Source organism: Thalassophryne amazonica, chromosome 6 (genome assembly GCF_902500255.1).
Source record: "Thalassophryne amazonica chromosome 6, fThaAma1.1, whole genome shotgun sequence".
NCBI classification, from domain to species: Eukaryota; Metazoa; Chordata; class Actinopteri; order Batrachoidiformes; family Batrachoididae; genus Thalassophryne; species Thalassophryne amazonica.
Genome location: NC_047108.1, coordinates 103,937,792 through 103,959,039, shown reverse-complemented (window position 1 = coordinate 103,959,039; position 21,248 = coordinate 103,937,792). Strand labels below are relative to the sequence as shown.

At 38.6% G+C, this 21,248-nt stretch overlaps 1 protein-coding gene across 1 annotated transcript; it reads right to left on the bottom strand.

Moving 5' to 3' along the window:
• Positions 1–3,681: 3,681 nt before the first annotated feature.
• LOC117512828 (CD63 antigen-like) lies at positions 3,682–20,782 on the bottom strand. Its single transcript, XM_034173067.1, has 7 exons — positions 20,679–20,782; positions 18,973–19,058; positions 5,306–5,494; positions 5,066–5,140; positions 4,878–4,976; positions 3,978–4,121; positions 3,682–3,839 (listed from the first exon to the last, which is right to left on the bottom strand). Exons 2-7 carry the CDS (start codon positions 19,036–19,038, stop codon positions 3,738–3,740), a joined length of 675 nt encoding a protein of 224 aa, XP_034028958.1. The 5' UTR covers positions 19,039–19,058; positions 20,679–20,782; the 3' UTR covers positions 3,682–3,737.
• Positions 20,783–21,248: the final 466 nt, after the last annotated feature.

Genomic DNA, 21,248 nt, shown 5'->3' with positions numbered 1-21,248 from the left:
TAATATTCAACCAAGTTTTCAGCTTAATTAATTCACTATTTATTTAAAACTGTGAAAACATTCCTTGCAAAAAGACACATAGGGTCAATGTCATGGCCTGCAAATAGTCCGGATCTTAATCCAATTGAAAATCTTTGGTGGAAGTTGAAGAAAATGGTCCATGACAAGGCTTCAACCTGCAAAGCTGATCTGGCAACAACAATCAGAGAAAGTTGGAGCCAGATTGATGAAGAGTACTGTTTGTCACTCATTAAGTCCATGCCTCAGAGACTGCAAGCTGTTATAAAAGCCAGAGGTGGTGCAACAAAATACTGGTGGTGTGTTGGAGCGTTCTTTTGTTTTTCATGATTCCATAATTTATTCCTCAGAATTGAGTGATTCCATATTTTTTTCCCTCTGCTTGGTCTAAAAAAGTAACCGTTACTGACTGCCACAATTATTTTCCTGATTTCTTATAGTGTTTCTTAAAGCCAGAAAGTTGCCATTTGAAATGACTTTAGTTTTGTGTCATGTCTGTGATCTGCTTTTTTTCTACAAAATTAAACAACTGAATGAACATCCTCCGAGGCCGGTGATTCCATAATTTTTGCCAGGGGTTGTATAATGGTTTGGTTTTTGGTAGGGGCAGAATCTTACATAAAAGAGCCTGGGGAATTACAGTGTGTTAGTCCAGAATGTAATTAGCAACATTAGCTAATATCCGTAGTTTCTCCAAAAATATTAGTCCTATCAATATTCTGTTTTCACAGCGTTCAGTCTTGACCCAAATGGCAAATATCAGCTCTCCACAGTTTGTCTGTGATCGAGCATGGAGAGCTTAGCAGTTGCTTCTATTTTTAGACAAGCACAAACAGAGACGTGGCAGAAGACATCAAATGCAATACACTTTTCTCTCATGGTGCCAGCAACATGACACTTAACTCACTCATGCTAACAGCAACATGACACTTAACTAAAATGACAAAACCAACTGAACTACAAAAACACAATAAATCAATAACACTAACAACACTGTTAAACTAACATGAACCACAATAACAGCATTTAAAACCCTGAACTCCCATGGTGCATTGTAGGACATGTCCATCGTTTACTGGTTAGATAAATTGCTAATTTCTCCAAAAACATTTGTCCTACAAACTTTCTATTTTGCAGCGTTCATCCTTGACCCAAAATACACAAGCATACCAAATGGCAAATGTCAGCTCTCTCCAGTTTCTCTATCGAAGCCACACACACACACACACACACACACACACACACACACACACACACACACACACACACACACACACACACAACACACACACACACCACACACACACACACACACACACACACACACACACACACAGAGGCCACAAACAGACAAGATGTGATCTCATGACTTTCTTGCTGTGAGGCAATAGTGCAAACCATAAATCTACCGTGGCATCTGGTATTACTCAGTTCAATTCAAGTTAATTCAGTTGTTAACGTCAGCTTGTGTTGGAACCCGTATGATTCATGTGCAGTAGAAATATAAAAAAAGAAACAAAGAAATGACCCATATCCTTAAGAAGCTGTTAATGGACTGATAAGTTCAGCTTATCTTACTTTATTGTAACATTTGGCTTTACAGTCCATTAATTTCTTTTAGATATAAAAGAAAAATACACAAGTAAAGCAAGCGTGTGTGCGTGCACGCGCGCACGCACACACACACATGCAAAACATACAGACTGTGTGTGTGTGTTATCTATTTCTGACACAGAGAATGTGCTGTGCTCTTGCATTCGGATTAATTTTGACACACAGTTGCATTGGTGATAATCACACAGTGACTTACTTATTTCCAGGGAGTAAATACAAATGTATTTTTAAAAACTGTAATGTTTTGAATGCTATCAAATTAATGAGCCACTGAGTTGAGTACTGGGTGTTGAATTCAGGAATAATTGTTGAAATTGCATTATACTGGTGTGGTCATACAACCCCTGGCAAAAATTATGGAATCACCAGCCTCGGAGGATGTTCATTCAGTTGTTTAATTTTGTAGAAAAAAGCAGATCACAGACATGACACAAAACTAAAGTCATTTCAAATGACAACTTTCTGGCTTTAAGAAACACTATAAGGAATCAAGAAAAAATAATTGTGGCAGTCAGTAACGGTTACTTTTTTAGACCAAGCAGAGGAAAAAAATATGGAATCACTCAATTCTGAGGAAACAATTATGGAATCACCCTGTAAAATTTCATCCCCAAAACTAACACCTGCATCATATCAGATCTGCTCGTTAGTCTGCATCTAAAAAGGAGTGATCACACCTTGGAGAGCTGTTGCACCAAGTGGACTGACATGAATCATGGCTCCAACACGAGAGATGTCAATTGAAACAAAGGAGAGGATTATCAAACTCTTAAAAGAGAGTAAATCATCACGCAATGTTGCAAAAGATGTTGGTTGTTCACAGTCAGCTGTGTCTAAACTCTGGACCAAATACAAACAACATGGGAAGGTTGTTAAAGGCAACATACTGGTAGACCAAGGAAGACATCAAAGCGTCAAAACAGAAAACTTAAAGCAGTATGTCTCAAACATTCAACTGTAAACCCTTACTAAGACCATCTACTGTACATGTGTATTTTTGTGACCAAAATATTTTTCATAACTACGTAGACTTACTTGATTCAGCATTCTCCACTTTCAGCATGGCACTTGTCAACAAACATACATGTAAGGGTGGGAGAAACGCATATATAACCTTTGCGCTGATTGGTCATAGCTTTGTAATAACCAATGAAAATGTGCGTAAGTAAAATCTTCGACTGCGCTTCGATACCGTCTCGGTTTTTATGATTTGTTGGAGGGAAAAGTTGAAAGAGTACACAGTTACCTCCCTTACACTACACGCTCATTGTGCACCTACTTCACACTGGTCACTGATCAGCACAGCGTTACTTCCGCGTTCGGCTGACTGACGGACTGATCGAACTTGATGCGTCGGCGATAAACAAAGACCACTCAGTGTTCTGAATAGACGACAATTTTATTAAACCTCATTCATAATTTGAGTCTGTACTTAATGTAGTAACATTATTTTCTTTAACATCTGAAATTGAGACTTTCACTCTCTTCAGGCCAACATTGATGCATGTGTAATCAAAAATAAAATTAAACCTCCACAATCACATCAGTATCTGTTTTTAGGTTTTAAAAAAAAGAGGCACCTTCAGGCTCTTAGAAAGCTTTAACTTATAGCGGGTTATTTTGGTGTTGGTATTGCATCTATCAACACGTGAAGCCTACGTCCCAACTTTATTTTTCATAAATAGCTTTTCAGAGCCATATTCAAATACATAGTGCAAGCCGATCTGCTCTGTGTAAGCCTGATCCCATCAGATCTCAGAAGCAGTGCGGGGCCTGGTTAGTACTTGGATGGGAGACCTCTTTGGAACACCAGCGGCTGTGTGTGTTTCTCCAGGTTACACTGGAGTTGCGTCAGGAAGGGCATCCGGCGTAAAACTTGTGCCAAATGCCAATTTGGATCTGGCTGTATCCGCTGTGGTGACCCCAAACAAAATGGGAGCAGCCAAATGAACATCATCATTCAAATACATAGTGCTGTCACCCACTGTGAGCAGAATGGTGGTTTGTTAGTTCAGACAGTTTGTGAGCATCACGACTTTATGAAGCCTGAGGTGATCAGGTGTAAAATGGCGTAACCAGAAACTTCAATATTTTGAGAGTATGTTTTAGTTTGATATACGTACCTGCAAGAAAGCAATTACAAGAGCTGCAACTATCACCCACTGGATGTTTTTCTGCAGTAATTCCTCCAAAGCTGCCTGACAACCCTGGATTACACAGGGGAAAAGAAACTCCAGTTAGTCTCCACATTCAAGTGACAGTTGTTTAGTGTTTAGGAAAGAAAGTTGCAGCATGGGGGGGCATTCCATTTTGGAAGATCAATGGTCAACAGCTAAGTGCTTTACCTTACTGTGAAGTTTGGTAGGCTTTGACAGGGCCTCAATTCCACAGTCTTTACTGACATTCACACAGCAAGAGTCAGGCACTGAGTGAGTCTCAGGGTCGTAGTGATCCCAGTCAGAGTAGTTGCTGACACCACAGCATTTCAACTGTAAATAAACCAGTTAAATAAAAAAAAAAGAAAAAAAAAAAGAGAACAAGTCAACATTTTTTTTCTCAATCTAAGATCTATTTCTTGATGTTTGGGGGCTAATCCTTGCACTCACATAAATAATTAATTGATTAATAACTGAAACATTGATTTAGAACATAAACATAGTCTTATAATGTAATTGACACCTGGCAAGCTAAAAACACTCAAAGCACATATTGCAATTCCACTGAATGGACTGCAGGCTAAGTAAGCAGCTAACAGTATAATTTGTTCTTAAAAAGTTAACTTACATTTTGGGACCCTCTCTATGCTACTACACGCTTCTAATGACACTTATGGCCTATTCAGCAGTGCGGTTTAGAGCAGTATTCATTTGTCCCATTCCGATACATTATACAGATGGTTAGCCCATGACGGTGTTTGCATTCTAAATCAATGCTGCACAGATTAATTACATTTTTGTCTCAAATGAAGAGATTACGGTAACCCCAAAGCATCTAAAAATAGTCTGTGAGAAATCCCAAATATTTGCTTAAAAGTTTTAACATTTCTGACTGATCTATTCAAAGAGGCAACAGCTCTAGGTTTTTGTTATGCTTCCATGAAATGTTCCAATTAGTGTCAACTGTCCAAAGTGGAGGGGGAACCTTGTGATGTCATGAAACACCGACCAACAGGATGCGGTGGTGTTGTGTAAAGGTGTTGTCAAACTTAAGTAAATACCCTGAGTAAGCTTTCATGCATTACTCACGCCCTCCTGCAGCTTATCCACAGTGTCTCTGAATCCAGGTACACTCTTGTTGTAGTCCTCAATCATGTTATTGAGGCTATCCCTGACAATACCTTTGATCTGGATGGAAGGAAGACAGCACAGAGTTCAAATCAAACCAAGCCTTTGACAGGCACTTGGAGACAAAGAAGCAGAAATGTCCCACTCACTTTCCCCCTGAAGACATATGCAGTAATGGCTGCTGCAATCTCAATGAGGATAATGAGTGTGAGCAGGACGGCAAACTGGAGACAAGAGTGCAGAGAAAGACAGAAATTAAGAATGACACGTTTGATTATTAGAATATCTTGCACATGTCTAATTCTGCACAAAGTAAGATTTTACACTGAACTATGATGTGCCCTTTTGTCACCCTGTGATTAGACACAGCAGTAATCTAGACAAGTTACCATGGTGACCATGCAGTAGTTTTCCTTCCAGGCTCCACAGCAGCCAAAGAAGGCGATGAAGAAAATAATCACACCAACTACAATGATCACGATGGGGGCTCCTGAGGCTGATGGATCACGGATCATTAAGGTGTTGTGCAGAGTCACCTGAACGATGATCCCCACAATAATCATTGCTAGACCACATGCCTGCAGGAAAGAAAGGAGACAAATTTCTGACTATATCCTTTTTCCTAATGTGTTTTAATGAAATGCAAGCAAGTACAAATTATCCGTTAACACAAGTACGCAAGAATGACTTGGCACAAAGTGTGAAACATACAGAAGGAAGTTGCAACACTCTGCAGTTCCTGTATGTGCATGGCAAATATTCACATGCAGACTTGTGATACTGCAGTGTCGGTATTTTTGGGTGGGGTGATACAGTGGTTAAATGGTTCTTTTCCAAGTGTTGGGTGGATGAACTATTTGACCATGATCAGATGAGATTATCAAGCTCTAAAGCAAACAGTACTTCTTTCAACAGACTTCATCAAGAGGAGAACAGGCAGGACAGTCAGAATAAATAAACTGGCATGAGTCAGTCTGACTTTATGTGGGAATCTGTCACTGATCATTTATTATTAAACTGGTTATGTAATGGTACACTGCCAATTTACTGACTGCACAGGAAATTTTTATAAACAATACATATGAGTGGTAGAACATCTGTGTTTTTTGTACAGTTTTCTGCCATTACTACAGTGAGAGTTGAGAGAGACATGCAGAAAAGGTCGCATCAACCAGGATTCAAATCTGGAGATACTGCAAGCTGCATTCAGCAGCATGTGGTATGCACTTTAATACCTCAGCCACAAGGCCAGTTTATAAATGTAACACACTTACATATAAAAGTCAACATACCAGAGTCCAATTATCTCTACTTGAAGATTGTAGCCTGGAATATTTTCCTTCATATACAATGTCGTATGACATACTGAAATACACCAATAAGGAAGCGCTGACAAAAATCAATATACGATGCCTCAGTTAAAAACAAATGGCCAAAATGTGAGACTCATTTTCCTTCATACACAACTACAAATGGTGTGCAAGGTTTTATGGAAAGCTGTGAACTGGTTTAGGAGCTACAGTGTTTACAAGACTCATGGACAAACAGTAAGGGTGATACCTATACAATTCCCCCCCACCACCACTCCCAATATATATATGTATGCGTGTGTGCGCTTTATTTATAAAGCACTTTCAAGTCAAAATTAAAGTGCAGTTGAGTCAATAAAAACAAGTTTAAAAGAATTATGAAATTAGAACAGTCACTGAAAATAAAAAGAAAGCAAGCCAGACACATTCAACAACAAATTGAAGCAAAATATAAATACCTGTATGTTTTAATCTCATCCTTAAATGTTTCAAGACAGGAATTCTGTAAAATCTACAGGCAGGTTCTTCCACAGTAGGGGGCATGAGAGGATGAAGCTCTGTAACCTACTGGCAGCTTTTTAAAGCTTGAAACACAAACACATTTAAGTCCTGAGATTGTGAAGCGTGGATTGGCACATTTGGTTTGATAAATTCCCTAAGATATGTGGATACACAACCAAGGCTTTGAACCAGTTTGTGGAATGAAAACCAGAAACTTTTTTTTTTATGTTCAGGTATCACTGACAGAACGGTCTGCCCTACCTTCACTGCGCATGTGTCATTTCTGAGCGTCAGCAGCGATTTACCAATTATCACCTCGTTTCTGCTTAAAACTGCACTCCAGTCATGATCTAGCTCAGCAACAGATGTCTGAAGCATTCGTATAACAATCATTTCAACATAAATTCAACATTATTTCATAATAAAAGATGGAGGAAGCGATCAGAGCACCAGCAGCGGGTCTGATTCAGACATTGCAACCAACCAACTCCAGATGTAGAGATTTGGCTTGGTCATGGGCAGAGAAAGGAGCAGACCCTAAATAAGCATGTTTTTGATTGTGGGAGTACATGGAGGAAACTCACAGACACGGAAAGAACACGCAAACTCCACACAGACAGAAAGGGAAGCGATCCCACAACCTTGCTGTGAGGTACCAGTGCTAACCACTAAGCTACCATGCCGCATTAAATACAATCAACATGGGTACTGTACAAAATCTTGGAATGGCTGCACACGTTAAATTAAAAAGAACATAAGTACACAATATAATAACATTGTATATTATTTACATATAATAAAAGAAAAAAATAAAAGGGCAACCAAACATTTACAGATCAAATTTATCTATAAATGAAACTAGTTTTGAAGCATTACTGGATTCAATCAATGATAAAGTCTTCTAAAGTTTTAATCAATTTCTCCAATGAGAATATTGGGGGGGTTTTCCCCCCCAAGACAAAACCTGACCTGTTGGTTAAATCTTGTTCACTCAACACGCACACTATATTGCACATATTACGCAAGCGAAAATTACCACCGCTCTAATGTACGGCTCAAATGACACTGGTGGATCACACCTCACACCCAGTTGTCTATTTCTTTCACTTTGATGAATTACACATTTACCCATCGACAGCATTAATTTGTCATACAGATGAATCCATCTGGCAAGACTAATTACAAGTATTATCTAAAGTCTTCTTAAAGCTCAAATGTAAAATGTCTGAAGACACCCTGTTTTTCACTGCAGCCAGACAAGTCTCCACGTTCAATATAAGACATTTTGACTGGAAAGGGCGTGCACATCAGGAGGTCGTTAGCATAAGTGAAAATAAATGCCCCAGCTATGTACAAAATGATCAAGAGGAGCTACATTTGGAGAATTGTGGATCTAGAGCAGAACCTTGTGGTACCCCATACTTCATTTCAGAAAAATGAAAGTATTTTTGAAAAAACGCACTAATCTAGCCAATAAGATCCAAGGTAAAAATGCAGACTGTAAAGACAAAGAGATTATTATCCATCAAATATACAAGACATTGTTTCACAACCACTCTTCCCAAGACCTTTGAAAAGAATGGTAATAGTTGTAGCAAAGACTTCCGGTTATGGCTTCGTAGTGTCAAGACGCAAACGTGGATGGCTCCCGGCTAAAACCCTAAAAATAACTCTAAACTGGACCAACATTTATTTTTCTTCATTTAATCATCTATCCAACCTTTCGTGCTATTATGCCACCCAAACTCCATAAGTTAAGTCAACAGACTGGAAAAGCAGGATCGCATTCAACAGCAGAAAATGAAGCTAGCGAGGCTAATGCTAACAAGAGGCTAATCACCACCGGAGCGGTGGAAAAAGAGACCGCGACAAACAGCAATATTCTTGAAGCTATTTGTTCACTGCAGGGAAACAATGAGAAGCAAGCTGCAGACTTACTATAAGCTATCAACAGCATTAAGGAGAAATACAATTGCATGCTTGCAGACTTGAGGAGGCGGAGGGCGCATAACAACAACAGAAGACGCGAAACTTCTCTCCAACGAAAAGTTGAACAATTGGAAAAAAATGTGAAATTCTTACCAGCAAAGTAAATGAAAATGGAGGACCGAACAGACGCTCTAATCTTAGACTGGTTGGTCTGCCGTGAAAAAGTTGAGGGTGCAGATATGTGGGGTTTTTGGAGAGGTGGCTTAAAGTGGCGCTTGGTGACTGTTTTAACACGCCACCGTGATCGAGAGGAGAGGCATACAATTGGACTTCAGAACCCCAACTCTACCACACCAAGGGTGGTCATTATGACGTTCCTGAACCACAGAGATCGAGAAGCCACCTGAGAGCGGCCAGAAAAATGAAGACTGTCTACTACGAAGATCAACGAGTCAATTTCTTCCCGGATCTGGTCCTCTGAGACCCGCCAGAAGCAGCGGTGCTTTGATGGAGTGAAAGCCCGACTTCGAGCCCTGATATCCGCTACGGCATGCTGTACCCCGCGCAGCTGATCATCACACCCAACGACAGGCGCACAGTCTTCAGGTCAGTCCAGGAGGCAGAAGACTACATCAAGAAACTGTCCCCGCACTCAAACTGTGAAGAGGACTGACTGCTTTGCACTCCATGTTGTGGTAATGCTACATCAATTGAACAATAGTGTAAGTGAATGTTATTGATAACTTTGTCATCCACTTTACTGGAACGGGGTCAGGCATATAAATATGCTTTTTTCTTATTACTGAAAATCTATTTTATATATATATCATATATATATATATATATATATATATACTATATATATATATATATATAATATTATTGGTCCTTTGTTTTTTCTTTTTTGCCAGAGGACACCCGTGATGTCATTATGAGGACGCAGCTTAACGTTACCCACAGAGTGGTCAGCACGTTTCTATATAACCAGAGTCACAAGCTTAGAAGTGTTCAAGACCACATTTCATTTGGGGAAATGGGGGCGGGATTATGTTGGGATTCACCTCAGTGTGGTTTATTACTATCTCTATTATTTTACATGTGAATGGGAATAATGATGAGAGGGGTTTTTTCCCCACATCTAATTTCCAACTCAGTCTTATGTCTGTTAGCTCTAAATATCTCCAGCTGGAATGTTAGGGGTCTTAACAAAATTGTTAAACTGAAGCAAGTGCTGGGTAGGATTAAGCAAATTAAAAGCACTATATGCTTTCTACAGGAAACGCATTTACTAGAAAAAGATATGAATAGAATAAGGTCCAGATGGCCAGGAAAGTTCTTTTTTCAAATTTTACTTCTCATGCAAGGGGGTTCTTAATATTAATCCATAACTCAATTCCATTCCAACTAAGAGATAATACTTGGATCCAAGTGGAGATTTATAATTCTTAGTGATACCATTATTTCTACATTAGTGAATTTGGCATGTTTATACGCTCCTAATGGTGATGACCCAGCTTTTTATCAACACTTATTTTTAACCATGTCTTCTTACAGTGGTCAATACATAATAGGAGGGGATTTTAACTGTGTGATTCATCCGAGGATGGATAGGTCAAATACCTCTGATAATTCTCACCAACAAACACGGAAAATCATAGGAAAATATACCAACCTCAATTTAGTTGAAATTTGAGACAACTTTACCCTAATAAGAATGAATACTCTTGTTTTTCTAGCACTTATAAAACCTATTCTCGCATAGATTTCTTCTTAATCTCCTCTAGCCTTGTATCTTTGGTCCAGGACTGCTGTTATGAGTCTATTGTACTTTCGGACCATGCCCCAGTTTTATCCATCAAATTTCCAAACTATTACTATGCTCCTCGCCCATTTAGATTCCAAGCTAGATGGCTAAAGTCTTCTGAGTTTGTAGAGTATATTGAGGGGAAAATAGAGTATTTTTTTTCAATACAGACCAAACTAGTGTATCAATTAAATGGGAGACTTTTAAAGCTTATCTGCGGGGGGAAATTATAAGTTTTACCAGACAAAAATCTAAAACTCATTTGGAGAAATGAAGGGTACTGAAAAACAAATAAAGATTTACAAGAGCAATTGTATCACTGTGATGATGCAGAGAAGCAAAAAAGACTTCTCATATTAAAATCTGAATATAACGAGCTCAGCACAAGCAAAATTGCAACTCAACTTCTTTGGCTCAGACAATCATACTACGATCAAGGGGGAAAAGCTGGGAACTCTGGCTTGGAGACTAAAAAAAAAAAAAATACAAACAAGCAGGGCAATCAATTCAATTATTCTTGACAGTGGGGAGAACCTTGTTGATCCAATCAGTATCAATAATGCTTTTGCAGAATACTATCAAACTTTATATAACTGAAATTTCAGAGGATTTAAATGAACAAAACAGATTTTGGATCGAATTCAGTTTCCTACACTGTCTGAGGGGGGCAAAATTGAGCTTGATAAACAACTAAGTATTGAAGAACTGAAGGAAGCAGTGAATCATATGAATACAGGAACCGCCCTTGGGCCAGATGGCCTTCCCATCAAAATCTATAAGAGATTTGCTGACAAATTAATGCCTCACCTACTTGAAATGTTTAAAGAGTTCTATGAGAGTGGCACCCTCCCACCTTCCCTAAGACAGGCTGCAATCTCTGTTCTCTTAAAAGATGATAGAGACCCTACAGAAATGGTTCTATATCTTAATGTCCTGTGATACAAAATACTATGTAATGCTTTGGCTCGGAGGATTGAGCCCTATATCCCTAAATTAATATTAAATGACCAAAACGGATTTATACTTTGCAGACAGGCATTCCACAACATTCGACGCTTAATGAATTTGCTATACAAAAAACAAAATTCCACAGATCATGCCTTCCTATCATTAGATGCTGAAAAAGCATTTGATAGAATCGAGTGGAGTTATCTATTTGAGACCCTTAAGAGATTCGGCCTAGGTGAAACATATTTAAATTGGATTCGATTATTATATACAAAACCAACAGCCACCGTTGTTACAAACAACCAGGTTTCAAAACCTATAGAACTTTGTAGGTCAACGAGGCAAGGCTGCCCACTAAGCCCCCTCCTATTCCTATTTGCCATTGAACCGCTAGCGATGACCATACGTAAATCTCCTGATATAACTGGTATGAAGGTGGGAGGGTGTGAGCATCGGATATCCCTTTTTTGCTGAGATATCGTTCTATTTTTAACCAGTTTGGGTGAATCAGTTAAATCAGTAAGCGAAATACTGCACACTTTTGGTATCTTTTCAGGTTACAAAGTTAATCAAGAGAAAAGTTCCTTACTTTTGTTGAACAGAGACAACCCACCAATTCAAACGCAGTTTACAAGTACCTATGAAGGTTTTACTTACTTAGGGATCAAAATTGTTCCTGACATTAACAAACTCGTTCCTGTAAATTATGACCCGCTGCTTCAAAAAGTACAAGAGTCTCTGGATAGATGGGGTGGGATGCCAATCTCAATGTTAGGCCGTGTAAACATAATTAAAATGTCCATTCTCCCAAAATTCCTATCTTTTTCAGTCTATCCCTATGCACCTCCCAGCATCTTTTTCTTGTGTATCTAAGAAGGGCGGAGGAGCGAAGTTGGCCCGTGAGCTAACCGAGGAGCGAGGTTGGCCTGTGAGCTAACCGAGACAGCGGCGGAGGAGCGAAGTTGGCCCGTGAGCTAACCGAGGAGCGAGGTTGGCCCGCGAGCTAACCGAGGCAGCGGCGGAGGAGCGAGGTTGGCCCGTGGGCTAACCGAGGTAGCAGTGGATGGCGGAGGAGAGAGGCTGAGGTATAGAGAGAGTGGTTGGTGGGGAAAACTGCCTGAGTGGCTGGTCCGGAGAGAGCTGTCCGGCAGGGAAACATTGTGGTTGACCGGTGAGGCAACTAAAAGTAGTCGGCTATAAGCAGGCGGCGTGCTGGCAGCTAGCAGCTTAGCATAAGTAACAGGACCGAGCTTATTAACCATTATGGGGCCAAAAAGAGTGGCACAGAGACATCAGAGTCAAACATAAGATCAGTCCCTTTAAGCATAAGTCCAACCATTGAAAAGGAGCTAGAGGACATTAAGAAGTCTCTGAACTTTATAACACTGGACATGCAAAACATATCGAACCAACAAAAAACAATTATAGACTTAAAGGCCCAAGTGAATGAACTGAACAGCAAATATGGAGAAAGACATGAAGATTAAAACTCTTGAAAATAGAGTATCAGAGCTTGAACAATATTCCAGTATAAACGATCTTATGGTTACAGGCCTTGACATCAAACCAAGAATCTTACTAAATTCATATGGAATGATAAGCGTCCAAGGTTACGACTGTCACTTTTATACTTGCCTTATGATCGAGGAGGGCTTGCAGTGCCCAACATCAAACTGTATTACTGGGCAGCCCAACTGGGTGCTGCTACATTTTACTTTTCTGACATTGATACCCCATCTTGGATACATCTGGAAAATGCTGGATTAGAACTACCACTAAAATCATACATCTATTCTGCAGAAACTAATTTTTTACTAAAAAATACAAAAAACCCTTTTCTCCGTAACACTATATCAATTTTGGCACCAATCACACACTGTACTAAATGAAGAATCTAAACTCTCAGGTTTGTCACCAATTTGGGGTAACAATCTGTTTAAACCAGGAAGAGCAGACATGGGATTTAAACTATGGATGAACAAAGGTCTAAGTAAAATTAAAGACTTATATAGTGAAGGAACATTGATGTCATTTGAACAATTGATAAAATAAATTTAATTTGCCGAAGAAACACTTCTTTAAATACCTACAACTCAGAAGTTTTATAACCACCTTTCTCAAAACAACCACTGAGCCTCCATTATCTACCATAGAGAATCATTGTGTTAACCACCATAAAAGCAGAGGCCACCGCTCCAAATTCTATAGTATTCTACTTGATTCATCTAAAGAAAATACCATATCTGCAGGCCTGGAAAACAGACTTGGAAGTTGACATTTCTGTGGAGGAATGGAGTAAAGCCTGTCTTCAGGCACAAAAACAATCAACACTAAATTCAGGCTACTACAATATAAGTGGATACTTAGAACTTATATAACACCTGTAAAACTCCATTATTTCAATCCTAATATCCCAGATGTCTGTGTAAAGTGTAGCAGCGAAAAGGGCACTCTTTTTCATTGCATGTGGCAGTGTGTAGAAATTCAGTTTTGGAAGGAGATTACTTGCATCATTTCTGATTTAATTAACTGTAGTATGCCAATGGACAGTAAATTCTGTATCCTACACATCATTCCAAATACTTTTAAAGGAACGTCAAATGAAAGAAAACTCGTAAATTTTTGTTTATTGCAGGCCAAACATGTAATTGCCTTAAACTGGAAAGAAATGGAGAGACCAAAAGTCAGTCAATGGATCAAACTGATGTCCAGCAACTTGGCATTGGAAGAACTGAGCTACATTTCTAAAGGAATGTTTGAGGACTTTAAAGACATTTGGTTGCCCTTTCTTCGCGTTGTGAAAAACTTCGACATGTAAACTTTTTAATTTAACGTGAGTGAACTGTGTGCCTTTGGGTGGGGGGTGGGAGGTTTTATGTTTGTGAGTGCTTTTTTTAATTTTTTTGTCTGTTTGTTTTATTATTATTGTTATTTCTTGTTTTATAAGCAAAATTTCAACAAAAATATTTATGAAAAAAAAATAGTTGTAGCAAAAACCAAGGTCAGCACATGACAAAACACATGAATATACTTCCTGTATTTACAGAGCCCAGCTCTCAACAGCAAGTGAGCATAATGTTATGTTTGCTGTGTATGCAACCCCCCCACCCACCACACACACACACACAACTTCCTCTGTATTATAATTTCACAATGCATACATGTAATTCTTTTGCATTCTTAGTGAAAGAGGGGGGGGGATCCTTTCCACTCACCATTTCTTTAGACATCCACCTAAGACATCCAGGCCACAACTTAAAATTAACCTGAAGTAAAATCTGCTTTGCCTGGAGCTTATTCCCGACGCCCACTGCTGCTTGACTTTAGTCTCTTTTAAACAGGACTGACTATGAGAGTCTCAACCTCAATTCCATTGTACTCGTGCAATGACAAAGATATTCTATTTCTATAAAACAACGCAGACAAGGAAATCCTCTGGACATTCCATGCAGAAGTCTTGCAACAACAATAAAATATTGCTATACTGCCTTTATAACAAAGAAAGTATTAATGTTAGGGGGAAACTTATTTTAAACTAAATGATATAAGAATGTAGAAACAAAGAGCAGTCAAGGACAAGATGCACATAAATTACTTAGTCCCACCAACACCTACAAACTGTAATTCCACTAATGACAAATTTGACCTATTAGGCATTTAATAAAAATGACTAATTGAGCACCGTCTCGTTTGAGGGGTGGGCGCTAAAGGGGTAAAAAAATAATCGAGGGCCACTTTTTCATGTCATCTTCCCACTCTTATGACCCATGGGTGAGCCAGAGTCGTTCCTTTGAGCTTTTCAAAAAGGCTTTTGTTCTACCCATGGAATGACTTCCATTGTTCTATACTGAAATCACCACTCAGCAGAAGGCCTAAGACAAAACGGAAATGCCTCTGTTGTAAGAGTGGGCAGGGTTGAATAAGGTGAATACTGCATAATGGGACCCATAAGTGGTCAAATGCGGCGATATCACACAGGGTTCAAAAGAGACTGTGGTGCCCTATTTTCCCTCCCAAAAATAGACTGCAGTAAAATTTGCAATACTTCACAAGCAGCACAATTCCACAGAAAATCACAGACCTGGCAAAACTGTCCCCACACAATAATGAGTTTGATGCTGCTCTTGTATACCAATGAAACCTTGCACATTGTGCCAACCACCTTTTTGTTTTGAGCCTATTTGGAATAATCCCATAATTTTGATACCTTTGGATTTGAGAACTTTTACCAACACAGAGTCCACATCTGCTGCAGCTGCTGTGATTTTTTTTTTTTTTTTTTTAATGAAGAATCAGCAATTGATTCTTCATCGTGGCCATGAGGAATCAATGCGATTATTAATTATAATGATAATAATTCAATCAAAAATATTGATGTTAACGCAACCCATGCAGCAATAAGTGAGGAATTGGGGTTCCTCAATTTGAAATTCAAACCAACAAACTTATACAGTTTGTTGGTTTGAGTTCACCCCAAAACATTTGGTGGCCTTTATAATCAGATTATTTATGCAATGAGTCACAGGTTTGTTAGATTATGTATTTATTTTTTTTGATTTGTAAAACTATACATTTTTAGAAAGCTTATGAAATGAGGAATGCAAAAAATAAAATAAATCTCAGATTTCTAAAAAATGGAAACCTCAAAACTACCTTTTCACTTTCTGGACTTCTGGTTAAACGAAGTTCATGATTCAAGTGACTAAAAAATATGGAGGGCAAGGATCCAAGTACTAATTATGGAAGTTGTAGTAAGTCTCTTCGGCTGCTCCCTTGTTGCACTCAGGGTCGCCACAGCAATTCCAAGGTGGATCTGCATGTTGAATTGGCACAGGTTTTACACTGGATGCCCTTCCTGACGCAACTCCACATTACATGAAGAAAAGTGGCAAGGGTGAGATTTGAACCCGGAACCTTCAGCACTGAAACCAAGTGCATTAACCACTTGGCCACCACCCCTGCACTAATTATGGAAGCCGATGAACAGTAATGGTGCGTGCTGCCATTTTGGATTTTCCTTCTTGGAATTTGTAACAAGGTTATGAACCTTTAAACCAAGAATGGTGCTGTTATTTGTTAACTGCTCACCATAAAGTTGTCCCACAAATAACCAGAAGCCAAGAAAGTGAAAAGATAATTTCTGAAAGTCAGCAATTTTGGAAATCCAAGATGGCAACCATAACAACCCTTGGGGGATGGAAACATTGTTTATTTAGAAATCATTCTACAAGTGGGTGAGTGCCTTCTTCAGTTTTTTTTCCCCCTTTTGTATTTTGTTCTTGTCAGTGGAGCTGGTAGGCTTTATTTTTATTTTACTTTGAAAGTCTGTCTTGATGTGTGCGAATGTATTCTGTAACGGAGGAGCAGGCACCGCACTCATGCACATAGACTTCTCTGCTGTCTGATCACACAGATGTATTTCTTATTTTTTTCACAGTTATATCAATGACAACATTTACAGTACGTAAATAAATAAACAATAAATAAATAGTATAAGCGTGCACAAAGCTGAGCCTCTAGCAGACTGTTTAACAAAACGTGCACGCGCACCAAGTCTGGTCACAGTGAAAAGCAGCTGCTTTCACTGTGACTGCATCAAAATTAACACACTTATGAAATTATCACACTTATGGAAACTTTGCAATTAATCTGTGGATCCGTTCTTAATGTTTACAACTACATTCCATTCAATTGTGCACTGGGACGTTTTCCTCAAAGAAACGCTGCCAGAAACACTTGGAAATGTGATTTTGGTGCGACATGTCCTTTAAAACATAGAAGAATGGAAAAAAATGCACGCTGCTATTCATTATGAAAATTGCAAAGAATGAAAGTATGTCTCAGTTCCTGAAGAATTTCAATTTCCATTCTGCCATTTTTTTCATAAAGGCCTCCCTGTTCACTGTCAGAGGGGCCGCAGCATTGTTGTTATCCTCCGATCTGGATGATCCCATGACGGACAATGTCATTTAAGTTGGCTGTGCACCGGTCTTGGCCTCCATGGTGGCTCGGTGTGCCCTCACTCCGGATGGTCCGGCAATCATAGCGCCCCGTATGTTAGGTTGTTTTTCTGGCTACCCCTCCTCAACTACATGGACTGTGGTCACCGCCAAGATGAAACAAAAAAAAAAAAAAAAAAAAATGCAGAGATTGTCCTCTGATCGGGCTTTGTGTAACGCTTGCATTTTTGTCATGGTTTATATCATTTGGATGTAAGCAGGATAAAATAAAAGAGCTGAAGTTGTTTATGTGAAATTTCCCTTGAAAAACAGGTTTGCGTGCAGTCAGATTACCACCAAATCCCATGCTAAAGCATCATGAGATAACGCCATGGCTCTGTTATTCCACTGTCTGGGGAGAACCCTGCAGTTTTATATGATGGAATAAACGGAACATGGAAACACATTTTGATGGAAATCCATTTACAGACGGAGGTTTTGGAGCCCTTTTAAACCTTTTAAAAATTTGTGTTCAGCCCAAGCAGCAGCTGAGGACCTGTCCTTATTGGTGCCACCCATGTCAATATTTGCCCTAGAGTCAAATAGGTGGCTAATGGTTGACGTGGGAAAACATGAAGGAGAGAACAGAAAGTCAAACAGAGGGAGAAGATCAAATCAAACTTGCAATAGAATAGTGCAAAACAATCATGCCCATCTATTTTTTTACATGTTCTTTTATTCTTATGTGAACACTCAACATAATAAACACAGCTTTGTCACACTTCCTCCTGTCTGTGAGACAACCACGTGACATGTGGCTGAGATGATTATCTGAGTATTATTCAGTATAACATGAACTCTGTGTGCAAATTCTGCTTCTACAGCCCCGAAGAGGCTGCTGAAGAGGGCTGTTAAAAAAAAAAAAAAACCTATCTGGTAAAGTCATATGATATGGTTACACTTTGAAATCTGGTCACAAGGTTTACATTCCTTAGTCACCCACTCTGTGCCTTTCCCTTTATCTTGTAGATGTAAACAAATGTGTTACATGCCCAAAGTGTTAGTGGATTAACATTGCCACCCTAGAAATCTATTTAATATTTGAATTCATCACTATTTCGATAGAACCAACCTGTTAAGCCAGTGTAAAATTACAGTTCAGAAAGAGGAACTTGTGTGTTGTGTGACTAGTTAAAGTCATAGGACTGGGGGAAGAGACGAACTAAGCAAAGACCAAATTAAAATGCTAGAAAGATCAAGTGATTCATCTTTAAATTTCCATCATGACAGCACATCATTATTACTATTTTTATGTCTGCACTACAAAAACACCTTTAAACTGTTTTCCATATGTGTGTGTATATATATATATAAATAATCACAGACACACACATAAACCAACATTTTTGAGAATATGTGAAATTTTAATTCACTGGGTGCAATGCTGACAAATACTGGTTTCTCAGAGTGCAAAAGATGGAGGAACATGCCCTACTTTTTCTGGGTCAGGCTCAAGACTTCTCAATTGCCCCTCGTGTAATGTGTGTACACATACACACACGCATGTGTATATATGTGTGGATGATGTGTAGCAATAGTTAAACAAGTAAAAAGTATTTACTCACCCAGAATACAAAGTTGAAAAAGAAAAGCAGATATTTGACACATTTCATTCCCCCCTCCAGACCCATGGCTGATGAGGGCTGATTTCCTAAATCACAAACAAATCATTTTCATTAGACATATGTTCCAGAAGGGACGTTAATTTTAAAGACATAAATAAAATGATTTATTATTATAATAACAACTTACAAAACGGAAGGGATACATACATATTATATTAGGGTGGTCCCAACAAACAAACGTCAACTTTTTCAAGGTGCTTCTTCATTTTTTGGCTCCTTTTAAAGGGTAAAAATAAAGGGGGTGAAATTTCATGAGATTTGATAAATATTAACCACTGCCGCCCTGCCCCTGTTTTTTTTTTTTTTTTTTTTTTGACATGCAAGTGACATTTTGGGTTTTGGACTGGATACATTTAATTTATTTATATAATTTATATAGCACCAAATCACAACAAAGTTGCCTCAAGGCACTTCACACAAGTAAGGTTTAACCTTACCAACCCAACATTAGTTCATTAGTGGCAGACTGTGTTAAAGCTGCCTCACATCGCATTTTTGAAGCATTCAACATGGACTTCCTCATCAAGGACACTTCAGAGTAGGAGGATGACCCATCATTCCAGTTGTTACCGCAGGTTCCTAACGAAGGATGAACAGCAGTGACAATACCTCCTGCAAGTTGTTGAGTGGCATGGACGCCAGTTTCCAGAGGTGAAGCAAATCGGAACCAAACGCCACTCCCGATGTTTGTTTTCACCAAATAGGTGGACAGTGACATTTAAAACTTTTTAAAATCTTTCCTGTATGGTCAGTTAAAGGAGAAAGGATTGTTTCAATTTCTATTTCATTTGTGAACAGGTACTTTACTATTGCTGGTTTGCGCTAAAATGCTCAGCCACTGCAATTTCCACCCCAAGTGCAACAGTGGTTAGAATAGTTGTATTGAAATAAAATTTTGCACAAAACATTTTCTCATCAGGATGAAGAATTTTGTCAGGAAGCACCTTAAGAAAGTCACATTTTTATTTTTGAATTACTGTAGAGGACCACCCTTTATATATATGTAGGAATACAGAAGGAAGTATTTTTTATAAACAGATAATAATTTTCCAGGAGGGAAGCGAGTTTGCATAAATAAATGAATAAGTTTAAATTATTTAGCAACAACAACATAAAACACACCATAAAAATACAACAATTAAAAATGTGGAAGGGAAACAGCGAGAGAAAAAGAAGCACATTTTACAATACGTAGTCTGTTTTTCCTGTTCGAAAGTTCCAAAAAAGTTACGTGCTGTGAAAAGTAAACAGAAATACAAAGAAAGAGAAAGTCGTCGTTTTGACTAAGATTTGGCACAGAATCAAAAGTGACGTTATCGTCCAGAACCTTTCCGCTAAATACTAGCTAACCCGTTAATCACAACTACCGAGACGAGTGTCGTCGACGGGCTAAATACTACCTCTCTCTGTCGTTTATTGAATTAGTAACCGCTTAATAATTATTAGGTTAATGTTTTTGCAGCTACGCAGTTTCAGCACCTTCTGCGTCCTCCATGAAGTCAGGAGAAAAAAAAAAAAAAAAAAACTAGACTTTTTTTTCCCAATTACGAAGTTTAACAAAGAAATGCAGCGAAAGTTCAAAAACAAACGAAAGGTCACGACTTCTGCTGTGTTTTTTTTTATTTTTTTTTTTTTTTTAGGCATACCTTTGTGAAGAAAAGTCTTTACCGGCAACCGAGAAGCGAACTGGACGAAATGTTGTAAATGTCGTCTGAGTGTTGTGAAGTTGTCCGTTTATAGCCCCTCCCTCTTCTCCTCCCTTAAACTCCTTCCGCATCACTTACATGGAATATGGAAATATACACGGAATAAACCATAACAGGATAAATTTAGGGTCATTTGGTTCCAAAAACCCATATGGACGGAGCCAGTGAAGATATTGGATTCAAAAATTGCCAAAAATATCAACAAAAATGTCATATCTTGAGAACCCCTGCACCTAGAGACTTGAAATTTGGCTCCAAATGTTGCTTGACCCCAAGTTTATATTCAGCTTCTATAGTAACAATAAGCCTATCTGGTGTTTTTTAAGAGTAATTGACAAAAAAACCTAATTTCAGTACATATGTTACGATCAATTGTAACAAACAAAATCTATGTAGTTTTTATTTCAGGAACATCAGTTGAGTAGAATCATCACATGTAAAGAATGACATGGCCACAATGAACTAATTATAAGCAACAGAGTGGTTTTCTACGTCAACACCACATATACC